The sequence below is a fragment of the Pithys albifrons genome, chromosome 5, assembly GCF_047495875.1.
Source record: "Pithys albifrons albifrons isolate INPA30051 chromosome 5, PitAlb_v1, whole genome shotgun sequence".
Taxonomy (NCBI): Eukaryota; Metazoa; Chordata; class Aves; order Passeriformes; family Thamnophilidae; genus Pithys; species Pithys albifrons.
Genome location: NC_092462.1, coordinates 62,548,517 through 62,562,371, shown reverse-complemented (window position 1 = coordinate 62,562,371; position 13,855 = coordinate 62,548,517). Strand labels below are relative to the sequence as shown.

At 38.6% G+C, this 13,855-nt stretch overlaps 1 protein-coding gene across 1 annotated transcript; it reads left to right on the top strand.

The window, feature by feature from the left end:
• The first annotated feature begins 236 nt into the window (after window positions 1-236).
• Window positions 237-13,156, top strand: OTOP1 (otopetrin 1). Its single transcript, XM_071555227.1, has 6 exons — window positions 237-522; window positions 6,137-6,273; window positions 8,025-8,083; window positions 10,666-10,796; window positions 11,642-12,588; window positions 12,977-13,156. Exons 1-6 carry the CDS (start codon window positions 237-239, stop codon window positions 13,145-13,147), a joined length of 1,731 nt encoding a protein of 576 aa, XP_071411328.1. The 3' UTR covers window positions 13,148-13,156.
• The last annotated feature ends 699 nt before the right edge of the window (window positions 13,157-13,855 follow it).

Here is a 13,855-nt window from a genome sequence, read left to right as displayed (position 1 = left end):
CAAAACTGTCCCGCTAAAACCTCAGCATCCTCTCCCCGCCGGCAGCCTCTCCTCCCAACGGGGAACCCGGGGCTCCCCCCGGCAGCGGGACCCCTGGCGGTCCCCGCCCGCGGGCAGGCACAGCCAGGGCCGGCGGCCCCGCTCCGCCCCCGGCAGGGATGGGGGCCGGGCCAGCATCGGGGCTCTCGGGGGAAGCCGGACCGCCTGCTTACAGCACCTGGCCAGCGGCGTGGGAGATGGAGAAAGCCGCCGGTTCCCCCGCGGTGGGCGGCAGCTACCCACAGAAAAACGCCGAGATCCTCAGCAGCCAGTACGGCATCAACCTCTTCCTGGCTGGGCTGCTGCTCACCTTCGCCTGGGCTGTGCATGCCGTGGGCATCAGCAAGAGCCACCTGCTCTCCTACCTCATCACGCTGATGCTCATCCAGCTGCTGTGGATGCTGTGGTACCTCTGTAGGAGCTGCACGCAGAGGAGGCTGATCCGGGACAAGGACACACACGCCGGAGCCCGCTGGCTGAAGTGTAAGTACCGGCCGGTGGCACAAACAGTGATACCGATCAAGAGACATCTGTGCCATCACCTGTTCCTGCTACCTCTTTGTTACCCTCTCCAGCCCTACCAGGAGGCATCCGGCTATTCACGAATTGAACGCACATGCAATGCACTCTAAAGTAAATATATGCATAAGCTGAACATACTGGAAGATTGTATGGGAAACCTGTTCGTTAAACATCCTCATTTTCCAGCCTACCATTTACAGTGCTGAAAGCCCCGGTGCCTTTTTTCCCTTAACAGGCTGATTTGGCAACACTTGAAAAATGAAATATAGCTATTGGAAGAGGGAGATTTGTTGGTGTCTTGAAGCTCTTTTGGAGGAATTATCACCTTTTCCAGATGATATAATGCAACTTACTTTAGGGTAGAAGTCCTCAAGTTCTCTCTATACCAATGTATATCAGGGATTCCCATTTATACGTGTATAGTGATGATTTAGAAACATCTGGAGTTAGACAGGAGAGGACAAAATCCCTGACCAGGTCAGTTTGTAGGTTAGTTTGTAAGGTAGTTAGCAAGGAATCTATAATGAGCATTAGCTCGTAGGGAAAGTATACAAATTTGCAAGGGTAGTGGTGAAATGGCCTTTATCTGCAGAGTCAGGTGTGTACTGTACTGATGATATAAAGGTATGTTGAGAGAAGCTGTTTCGGGGAGCACATCACAGAGTTGTAGTGACAGGAATGCTGTTTCTGGGTATGAAGAAACAGAAGCAACCTACCTTAGTGTTGTGTGGAGTAATAGGCAAGCATGCTTTTACCCACCTCATCCTCTTTTCCAGTCTCAGCACTGGAAATAATTTATTGGAAAGTAAGTATTTTAAGTGGAATGCTATAAGACAGTTTTCCATAAAATATTTCCTACCTGCTAGCAATGAGACAACAGTGAATTGTCACAGCAGCTAGTGAAATATCCAAATTAAAATTCCAAGAACATCCAGCTCCTTAAATTTTGAAAAGAAAGGCTGTGCTGTGGAAATGTAGTTTGTTCTCAGTGTCAGTGCTTGTGTGTCTTTTATTTTCTTTGCAACTGCTAAAAACTGTGTATGAATTACTCATAAAAAATCTATTTATTTGAATGACTAACACGCAGCCATGATCTCTAGAGTCTTTCCTGAAGTGTATGGAGTTCACATACCAACTGTTGAATTGTTCCTCTTGGTTATTGATGTTTTCCAAGGCAATATTCATCTTTCAGGCATATTTCATTTATTAGCTTATGTGGCTTACAACATTCTGAAATTCATTAATACAAGTCTTAATTTGATCCTATCTTGGACCAAGCTATGTTTTTGTTATTCAGAGGGTAGCTTTCCTCTCCTAAGTATGGAATAAATATTGCTTAACATGAGTAAGTACAGCAGAATCTCCAGTCCTTTTTCTTTTGGCACCACATTCACAGCATTTCATTTGTCCTACAGGATATAAGGAGTCACAGAAACTTAGAAATAAGATCCTGGATTGAACTACTAGGTTACCTTATCCATTTCTTTTACCAGCACAGGATGGTTTTTTGTACTGGCTTCTCAAGTGATGCGGCTTCCATGGCTTCTCTTGGATGTCTAGGCTGCAATTCAACAAATTCGTCCTTAGGGAATGACCTACACTTTCCTATTCTTAGGAGTTTCTTGTAGTTACAACAAGTCTGTACAACTCCTTTATCCTCTGTTGGGAAAAGAAAACTTACTTGAGCTAAGGAAAAACTCAGGTGGCAATTCTGCCAAGATCCCCCTTGCCCTCCTCCTTTTCAATGGTTTTGTCATAGAACTCTTTTATCGGAAAGACTAGAAGTCCAAAAAGAAAAGGGAGGGATAGAGTGGGACAGACAGATTTTCATCAGGTCTTTCCATAGAAAGCTTTCTGCAATTTTTACTAGCTTTATCAGCTGTTTTTGAAGAATATCTCCTGGCTATCCTTGTGAGAGCAAATGTCCTTGTATTAAACAGTATAAAATGAGTGTATTTTCATGAATCCTTTCAAATTGTGACTATTATGTTAGTAAAAGTGGTGATAGCTGCCTACTTAGAACATTTTGCTATGACAACTCTTGTAAAAGAACAGTTTAACAAAATCCTCCAAAACCTGAGTCCTTGTACATATTTAACAATGCTAGAAGGACAGGTGGTCAGATTACAAGAATTACTCACAGGAAGATTTCCTTGAGCCTTTTTGCACCAAGGCGTCAGTGGTGTGAACCCTAGAGTACAGCTGTCTGCCTGGTTGCATAGTTGACCATGAACCACTCCTACAGTCTGAATGCAGTAAAAGTTTCCAGGAGAGCTTTTCCTTTAATACAACACAGTTGTCCTGACCCAAATAACCACAGGGAGTCTTAGGAAGCCCTTTCCTTGACTTATTACAAATGTTATTCCCCTAAGTGTACTCTCCTGTTAGGAAAAGCTCTCTGATCATTTTTTTGGAAGTTCAGCCAAGTGTGCTAGAGAACTCAAAATGAAAATAAATTGGCTTCACAAATGGCCTTGATTTATCACATTCTTTAGTAGCACAGCTTCTATTTAAAGCCCTTGGCAGACTTCAACTTTTATCTTTTTACTGCTTGCATTGAAGTGCCAATTATTTGAACAATATTTTAACTTGAGAGTGGTAGTTTTGCAATTGAATCATTATGGCTTTTGTTCTTCTTGATGGTTGATAGAAAGAAATAAGCCAGCACTTAGCAATATTGAAAATCCTATTATTGGTCCCTTAACATAGACAAGTTTCAATGAATATTTTTAAAAAAGATAATGAAACAGTGCTCAATAGCAATCAGTTCACATTTCTTAAACTGTCAAATGGAAATAGTGGAATAGTGGAATTATTTTCCTTGCAATTACTGATATCCATTTAGTATTAGTAGATGATACTGAAGTTTTCATCAGGAAAAATTAACACAGAAACCATTATCATACCATATGTATGGTCATTATTGCTGTGCTTTGATTTTTGACTAAGCAAACTAGTACAATCATTCTCTTTTGAAGCCCATAAATAAGTATATTGGACACTTTGTGTACACTTGTAAAATATCTAGGTAACATTTGAATAAATGAAATAATCTAACATTTAAAGAGTCATATAAAGTCTTCTAATTCCTGAAGGGCAATGGAAAAATTATTGATTTTAATGGAAACAGATTGAAACACACCAAATCTCTGATGGATATAAAAGAAACACGAAGAGTGATTCTAAGGCATAAACCAAAATACATGCATTTTATTGTTGTTGTTTTCCTCTCAGTGATCTGCTGGACACTGAGATAAAGCTGTTAAGACTGTACAGGTAAAATACTGACCTTGTGAAATAGAAGCAAGACAGAGTGGAACTACAGTCTAGGTTATCTTTGTAAAGACAAGATGCATGTGCAGTGCAGGAGACAGATCACTAATCTAAAATTTGTTTGATTTTACTTTTGTGAGTTTAAACCTGAGCCCCTTGCCTTGCCTCTTCACATTTTTTCAAGTTAACAAGTCCCTTTTGATCCTATTCTGCTGAACCACCATCATGAATAATGAAAGCAAGGATGCAGAACTTTTACTTTATAAAACACATTTCCCACCCACTTTAGTCTGACATTACTACTTCAGTGAAGAGATCCTCAGGGTTTAAACTTGCCCCATATATTCATCGGGAAAGTACCTTATTACTATCATGACTGGGGACTTAAATACATTTCTAAAATACTCTGTATAGTCAACATATCCACAGCAATTTACTGTAGAGTTATTGATAATCTTTTGCTTCAGAACATAGCATTTGCCTTCATATTGAAACAATCATAACACACATGAAGTCCCTCAAATTGGTGTGTTTCAGATGAATAGTTTGTTTCCTGCAAACATTCTAAATAAACCATGGATCTCAAAATCAATCAATTTAGGTAGGAAGTGACTTCTCAAGGTCTCTAGTCTGACACCTTGCTCAGAGCATGTCCAGTTACCTCAGGTAGAGTAATTTCAGAAGAATTAACCATTCTAATTTATTTTATAATTATTTATATTGTTTAGATAAGGAAGGAAATGTATATTTGAGAGTAGCCTAGAATTTTGCGTATTGTGATGTCATGTACTTTCATACAAAATGACAATGGCACATCTATTTCAATGTGGTCTCCAGTCCTATTACATGTGTTAGAATACAAATGAGTTGATGTAAGAAGCATAAATTTAAAAAAAAACTATATGGGATTATACACATGCATGAAGTGCAAAGCTGAGGTTTTAGACTTTGCTATGTTAAAGCAAAAGTTTTTATCGCTTCATAGAAATTACACTCAATCAGTAATGTGGCATTTTAAAAAATGATAGATTGTAAAAAAGAAACACAAAATCCTACTAAAATTCATATCGTTGCAACTAAAAAGGTTTTTGAAGTTATTTTTGTTTAATTTTTAAAGGATCAATGAAATAATAAACAATTACACTGTGGTTTTATAATTTCTATTTAATTTTATCCATGCAATGTAAAAAAATAAAGGTATTATTATACCTTTTTATTACCACAAGTCAAGTGGAACATGTGGTCCTTATATTGTTATTAGGTTGAGGCTCCTTGCTAAAAAAAAAATACTAATCAAAGTCAACACTAGGTGATGTTATTTACTCTGTGAGGAGTTACAGAGAGAGATTAAGGCATTGGTGGTGATATATACTGTAAGGTCCAGTTAAGATCCATGGATCAATTTTTATCTAGTCTTCATAAAGAAGTCCAAATCAAATCCAGTGAAAGCATGTTTGAGTAAAAACCTAAAGAAAAAAAACCAAAAAATCCCACAAGACCTCTCTGAATACAAACCAAAAATGAGTAAATGAAGGCTTTAGAGTTTGATTCTGTAATCTTTTTGCCAGTTGTGCCTAGTCATACAGGGGCAAACCCAATAATAATAATAATAATAATAATAAATTAAACAAAGTGAAATATATTTTAAAATTCTTTAGGATACAAAATATATATACTTAGAGAAATATATTGGGGTATTTTTCTGTGTGTGAAATATAGATGGTGAAATTAAACCTTCAGTTCCTTCCTAGGAGAACAAACCATACAACTGGTTGCAGTTGTGGTCTTTGATTTTAAGTGTAACCCCCGAGCCACAGGGAGGGAACACTGAGTGATTGTGTTACTTCCCACCGTTGAGCTTTTGGTCTGGGAGACTGTAAGTTGATTGTTCAGCTCCCCAGAACTGTACAGTTTGCTGTGTGGCTGTCCAGAGCATTAATTAATGCACTGTATGGCTGCTCCAGTGCCACTGTCACTTGAGAGGCTAACCCTGCTTGGAGCTGGAAACCACCTCCGAGGTGCTGAGTGTCTCCAGGTCCTGGCCAGTGCTGGTCTGACCATGCACAGTGTATACTGTGATGTGCTTTCATAATATATAGGGCAGAGGCTTTCACAAATTAGAGGCACTTATTACCTTGAGACAATTATCTTCATGAACATCGATCTACTTTTATTTCCCTAAACAAGAACACAGATATTGATTGATTTTTATTTCCATGAACGGGTTTTAGTGTATTCTACAGATTGTCTCTATACACTATAATTATGCATTGACATTTTCTCTTATCTTTTTCATTTGTAGGTGGGATTACATTATTTGCAGTGATTACTTTGATTCTGGACTCTTTTAAAATTGGATATTATATAGATTTTTCAAACTGTTTATCACCAACTGAAGGCATTTTTCCTGTTACACATGCTGTGCACACCATCTTACAGGTAAAAGTCACTGGTTCCAATTTTATAATACAACTCTATTCCTTCCCAAAAATATAGTTTGTTATCAGTGAATTTTACACTAATTTAATTTCTAAGCATATCACAGGACATTTTTGAGAAATAAATTCTTGTGCATGTATGTATGTTCTATTCTAAGCACATCACAGAACACTTTTAAGGACTAAATGCTTCTGCACGTATGTATTTTCTATGTACAAATTCAAGCTTTGCAACCTGGGATTGCTCAGCCATAAAATTCATGTGGGTTTGTGAAAGGGAAAATCAAAAAATGCTGTCTGATAGTTGAAGTTACATATTTTATTTTCTGTCTTTTTTTTTTTTTTGTTGGAGTTACATATATAATTTTAACAATTTTCAGGCTGAAGTGAGCAACTTGGCTAAAGACAATACCCTTGTTTCTGTATGTAGGATTTTCCACACAAGTTCAATTCAGTCTGTCTATCCTGATGTCCCATTGTGCATAGGAGTGGAGGCCTGATAAGTCAAAGGGGACAAAACCCTTCCTAACTGGTTCAAAAACACTTGCACAACATCCTATAACAAATGAACATGGAAATTCCTTCTAGAAGCATTTGGTTTTGCTTATCAGTGGCTGTACAGTAGCAAGCAGTCAGTGATTTCTGTAAAATATTTCAGCTGCTTTTTTGTTGAAAGGCTTTGGCTCTATAGTGTACTCCATAGCTGGTTGTTTCTCATATTAATTCCTCTCAGCCACTGTCAGCAGGTTTGTAGGAAAGAAGGAAAGAAAAAAGCCACTCAACTGAGATACTCAGTTATAGTCAGGTACTTGTATGCATTTTCCAAGATGAACTCTGGTAAATTTGACTTCCAGTTACTCTAATTGCTGGAGAAGAACCTAAAAATCTTTTCACTTTTCAGACCATTTCCAAAACACCAAACCAGGCAGGTTTTCTAAGAAAAACCTTTTGGACTCTTTCTCTCCTGACAGTTCACCTAATGTTGAGTTCAGTATCCTCAGAACTACTGTGAGTAAACAGTACTCTCAGTGTCACCCTAACATCCCTGAGGAATACTGATGTAGTTCTCCTTGAACCTGTCAGTGCTTGGAACCAATGTTGTAACAGCAGCAATCTCTTTCTGAGGTCTCCATTATGTTCCCATAAAGTGTCCCAATTTTATTCCTCTTTTACCTTGACTTGCTGGCTCATTTTTGTTATCTCTCTCTTTTATTCTCCAGTCGCGTTTTCTGCACTATCGTTGAGTGCAACTGCTGTGTTAATGAGGTTGTCTTCAAGTTGATAGTACAAGCTGTCCTTTTGCTTCCTGGGTGTCTGCTGTTTGATTAGTAAGGTCTGCTATCCTTTCATCTATCTCTTTCCCTCCATAGAATTTCATATACTTAATAATTTATTCAAACTTAGCATGACCAGGCCCTGCAGTAATCGTACAGCTATCTACACCTGGTAGTTTTATTTCCTTTGTCACTGAAATAAAAACCTCTTAAGATACAGAAGCAAAATATGTTTTGGTGAGTGATACTGAGACTTTCTACTGTTAAGCCACTGATTTTGCATGGAAGAAATCTCAGGTTCTGGGAGAATGTCACAGGAAATCATGAGCTCTTTCACATGCGTGGAGTTGGAGCTGCCTCCGTTTAAATCATCAAAGATTTTAAACATCAGCATTTCTGTCTACAGATCCACTTTCCTTTCTCAGTGTCACATATGCTCATTGGTGTAATAATATTTCTCTGTATTCCTTTAATTTAGGTTTACTTTCTGTGGTGTCACGCAAAGGATGTTATCCAGTCTTTCAAAACACTTGAAAGGTAAAGTGTATCTGATCCTTATCTGGCATATTAATAGGTGTAGGTCTGTATAGGGCTTTTACACCTACATTTTTACTATGAGAGACAGTGAAAATATACAGATTAATTCTCCTCTTGATTGTGTTAAGCAGAAAGAATAGTTAAATAGAAAGAAATAGTTAAATAGAGAGTAACTCCATTTACGCTTATTTAAACTGTACTTATATTTTTAATATACAATAGTCACAGAATAGATATATTTTTCTCATGAGAGAGGGAAGTGGCAATGTATGATACCACAGTGTCACTTTTTTTGAAGGAAAGAAGTGCCATGTATGTGTTTTAGGACTGTGCACTATATTATGTTTCATTTATTTAGCTAGTGAAAGGGAATCTGCATCAGCAACCTGCAGTCTGTGCAAGGTATTTGAGATATTTTATACTGATTTTTGTGGAAAGCTTTTTAAACTGGATCTTAGATAAATAGAATAGATTGAGTTGGAAGGGACCATTAAAGATCATATAGTCCAACCTCCCTACAAAAAGCAGGTACATCTTCAACTAGATCAAGTTTCTCAGAGCCCCGTCCAGCCTGGCCTTCAATGTTTCCATGAATGGGGCATCTACCACCTCTCTGGGTAACCTCTGCCAGGGTTTTGCTTCAATCTACCCTGGTTTAATTTAAAACCCCTTGTCCTGTCACAAAAGGCCCTGCTAAAAAGTCTGTTCTTATCTTTTATAAAAGCCCCCTCTAGGTACTGGAAGGCTACTATAAGGTCTTCCTGGAGCCTTCTCTTCTCCAGGCTGAGCAACTGCATCTATTCCAGCCTTTCCTCATAGGAGAGTCATTCCATCCCTCTAATAATTTCATGGCCCTCCTCTGGACCTGTTCCAATAGGTCCATGTCCTTCCTGTGCTGAGGACCCCAGAGCTGGATGCAATATTCCAGGTGGGTTCTCATGATGGTGAAATAGAGAGGCAGAATCACCTCCCTTGATCTGCTGGCCATGCTGCTTTTGATGCAGCCCAGGATACAACCGGCTTTCTGGCCTCCAAATGCATATTGCCAGCTCACGTCCAGCCTCCCATCCACCCAAGTCCTTCTTGGCAGGACTGATTTCAATCTCTTCATCCCCCAGCCTGTACTGACACTGAGGGTTGCCCCAACCCAGGTACAGTACCTTGCACTTTGCCTTGTTGAGCCTCATGAGGTTCCCATGGGCCCACTTCTTGAGCTCATCCAGGTCCTCCTGCATCCCATCCCTTGGCTGTGTCACCTACACCACATAGCTATGTTAGATGCAGCTGTGCAAATGCACTGGGAAGCGCAGCCTTCCCAGTGGTATCACATGTACCCAAATCAGTAAAGGCTGTGCCTAACACCAGAACTTGGTTCTCACAGGGTAACTGATATATCCTCTGAAATAGCTGGATCCCTAAATTTTTTACGGAACTGAGGACTAATTTTTGAGGCAGCAGAGCCAGCTCCAGTGTATTTTTTTTTGTGAGAAGGTGGATTAATGTATATTAATCTATCTGCACATAGACTATAAATAAGTAAACATGGTAATTTTCAAAGTACTTATTTAAATTTATCAGTAAGCTGACCAATTTCTGTAGGAAGTAAAATAAATTTACTCAGAAATGTTATCTGTGATGAAGGTTTTCCATTTGTTCTTCTCTCTTGGGTAAGTGTTCAAGCCCCATGCCAATGAGAAGAGTGATTGCAGAAGGCTTTGCAATGTCAGCTGGTGCTATCAGCTCTATTTATAATTAGATTTTAAAAATCCCTAACTGCAATTTTATCACTGAGAACTGTGCAGTGAGATAGAACTGCTTCTTGGTGAAAGAACATGACAGTGAGTGACAGCCTCAGGTGCAGGAGGATGCTTGGCAGAATGGTAGGTGAAGGGATTGTGCCTGGGAAAGAGATACTATGACCTGCCACAAAAAAAGGGACTGTTTGGCAATGGAGAACAATTATTGTCTGGATTTTATTAGGAAGTTCAGAACCATTAATGCTCTTTATCCAATGCCATTCTGTTTCACCAAGTCTTAAATGGCTTGTCAGAGTCCAGGAGTCTCAAAAATGCATGAAGACCTACTCTCATTGTACCAGTTCTTTGAATGGAATAAAGCCCTCTGTTAGCTTCAGCTCTCTCCAGGACACAAAAATGCATGAACCAGAAGTCAGAGAAGGCATTGTATCTGCAAAGAGAGACCAGACACAGTGAATATGAAGGAGCACTGCAGAAGGCTGTGAAATACTGTCTGCAAAACTATTAGTCCTGTTCAGACTGTTCAATCAGTGTCATTAACATGAAGCTTGTCCAGCCCAAAGAGAAAGCATAAAAAATAATAACAGCATTCTATTAATAGCTTAATAAATCAAGCTATTGTGTTTCTGTAAAATATGGGAAGTCTAATATTCAGAGTGCTCCACTGCAGAACAGGCTTAGAGATCAGTGATGCTTTCCCCCCACCCCTGCACCAACAAATAAATAGTGCCATGTAGCTTGTCTCCTGAAAGTTAATCCACTTTATTTAACATATGTGGAGATACAGTCCATGCAGATTCCTTCAATCATTATTTTATTTTGTAGGTTTGGGGTTATCCATTCTGTGTTCACAAATTTGCTCCTGTGGACAAATGGAGTGTTAACAGAGTCAAAACACCAACTAAATGAACATAAGGAAAGACTAATCACTCTCGGTTTTGGGAACATAACTATAGGTAAGTGAAAGGGTTGGTACATTTTTGAATTCCTGTTCTAACATACAAAATACTGTGTCACTGTAGGGTGGAGCTGGGTGTTCATGGTTATGTCAGCCTAGCCATTCTGGAGCAAATGGTAGTGAGCTGATACGTAGTCAGTTCACATCATAACTAAAATGTTATATGATAATTATCATATATGTGATCAAGGCTATTGTTTTCTTCTAAGTTCCAAACATAGAGATTTTGGAAAACTTTTCTTTTGAGGAATAACATCACTGAGAAACCCCTTTATTAGTAAATCACAGAAGTAAACTGAAAACAGCAGTTTTAAAATGAAACTTTACTAAGTAATTCAGAGAAAAACAAGCATGGGTAACCCTGCAAATCCTTCCCAGAAGAGTGGTTACATGTGGCCTCTGGTCCTATGGGATTCAGTCGGATGTCTCAGCAGAATAGGAGTTATTTGTAAGTGCTGTTATACAAGACAAGGATTTTGCTCTGGGTGTTCTATAAAAGCCTTCTCTGATGAAGGGCTGAGAACATGAAGCCCTTGGTATCAGGATTTTCATGCTATAAAAAAGGTATTTTTACCAAGAACCAGCTGAATTTTGGTGCAGTTAGGTGCAGCATTTGTTCAGTATGTGATTCTTGCTCAGTGACTGAGCAGTGTAGTTGGAGATCATATTTTAGTGAAGCAGCAAAAGCTTTGTTAGTTAATGACATTAATGGTGGTGGTTAACTGGGTGTTGTTTGTCTGAAATCTGACCTTCTGTGTTTCATTATTAAATTTCTGTTTTATTTATTCACTTTAAACAAGAAATCTTTATAATGCACGTAACTAACCTCTCTTTCTCCTTTAGTTTTAGATGATCATGCACCTCAATGCAATTGCACAACAACAACTCTCTGCTCGATATTTTCTCAAGGAATATATTACCTATATCCCTTTAATATAGAGTACCACATCCTGGCATCCACGATGCTCTATGTCCTGTGGAAGAACATTGGCCGCAAAGTTGAGCACCACCAGCAAAACAAAACTCCCTTTAAATTCCATGGCATAACTGTTGGAATGATTTTTGGACTAATCGTGTTAACTAGCACAATAGCTATAGTTGTTGTGTATTTAATTCAGATTGGAGGTTCGAAAATCAAAAGCGAGTTAGCACTCACAATGTTTTATTTGCATGCTATCTTTGTGCTGGCTCTCATGTGTACGGCTGGAATTGTCGCCCTTCTTATCTACAGACTGGAAGACAGATCACTGGATAATTCAAAGAATCCTGCTCGAAAACTTGATGCAGAACTGCTGGTGGGCACAGCTGCAGGGTCCTGGCTGCTCTCCTGGGGCTCAATCCTTGCCATTATCTGTGCCCAAGCTCATCCAAAATACACATGGTATAACCTGCCCTACTCTGTCCTGGTTATCATTGAGAAATATATTCAGAATCTCTTTATTATTGAATCCATACACCGTGAGCAGGAAAGGGTTAATGATGACATTAAAACTCTCAGAATAGTGACTGTATCTTGTGGGAGCACTTTGTCCCTTACCCCCTTGTACAAAGAGATTTACAATGGCACAGCCACTCGTGACACCACAGAGGTGCCCTGTCTGTTTAAGGGCAATATCTGTAGGAGAGAAAACGATGGTGCTGCTGTCGCCACAGAAGAAATGAGTCAGGACAATAGTTCGGTCGTGCATTCAGCCTCAGATTTCTCATTTTACAGTAGAAATTCAGTTACTAACAACAAGAGGAGAATTCTGAAGAACATTGCTGCATTTTTATTCCTCTGCAACCTTTCGGTAAGACATTTTGAACTTAATTCACAAGTCAATACCCAAAAAGTTCCCAGCCTTTCAAGTCTGATAATTATACTAAAATTACATAGTTTTATAGTTTGTAGGAAGTAAATTTTACTTCTTCAGGAAGAATAAGTGAATATGCCTTTGGGGAAAAAGTTTTATTTAAATGTGGAGTCTGGGAACCTAGGCTCATTTCAGTCACAGTCCAAAAACTGTAGCAGCAGTGGAAGCTGAAACCCCCTTCTACCAGTGTGCCCCAGTGGCACACCGAGAGTGTTTTCTCAGGGATTTTTGAAACCAATTTGCAGTACGGTGGAGTCACAGTCATTAAGGGCTATTGACTTGTGTTGCTGGTGATTAATATTGACCTTGCGTTCTTTCTTTGCAGCTGTGGATACCCCCGGCATTCGGGTGCCGCCCGGAATATGACAATGGACTAGAAGAAATAGTTTTTGGCTTTGAACCTTGGATAATTGTTGTGAACCTTGCAATGCCTTTTTCTATTTTCTATCGGATGCATTCAGCTGCCTCACTCTTTGAGGTCAATTGCAAAACATAGATCATACACGGTCCCTCAGTGAACAATTGATTGAATAATTAATTAAATAAATAACAGTTGAAGGAGTGGATGAATGAATGAGTGAATGTAGCAGCTGCTCAATAAATAGAAGATTCAATATTTTTTTAAAAAAAGAAAGGACCATACCTAATAGCATGTAATTGTTTTTATTTTTCTTCCACATATTTTGTTATGTATGTGGTATTATTGTAGAGTCACTTTTCAGAATCATATTAGTGTTAATATGATTAACACTACATAATAAAGTTAATTCATTCTCATTAATCTTTGTTTTAGTCAGCGGAGATTTGTCCTCTATACGATTTGTATGGCTTTGTTTTCATTCATTTTGACTTGTGAAAGGGGTTTAAAAAAATTCTGTATGACTTAGGAGGGAGAATCCCAGGAAGAGCTGAACTGAGCAATGCTCCTGAATCACAGATACTAGGAAAACTCCAACTCTTAATTCCTAGCACTTTTTTTATAGTAAAGCCTGAAAACATATGCTATATAATTGGGATGTGGGAATTAGTTTAGACTTCCTGAATACCAATAAAAATCAATATATAATTATTATTTCCTTAACTACATAGCGAGCAATTCAGGTAAGTAACATGTATATTAGGTGTCATGCTGTATATAACTTTTTCTGATAAAATATGTTTCTATTAATTGTCTTGCATTTACTATATGGCATAATGGCTAAAT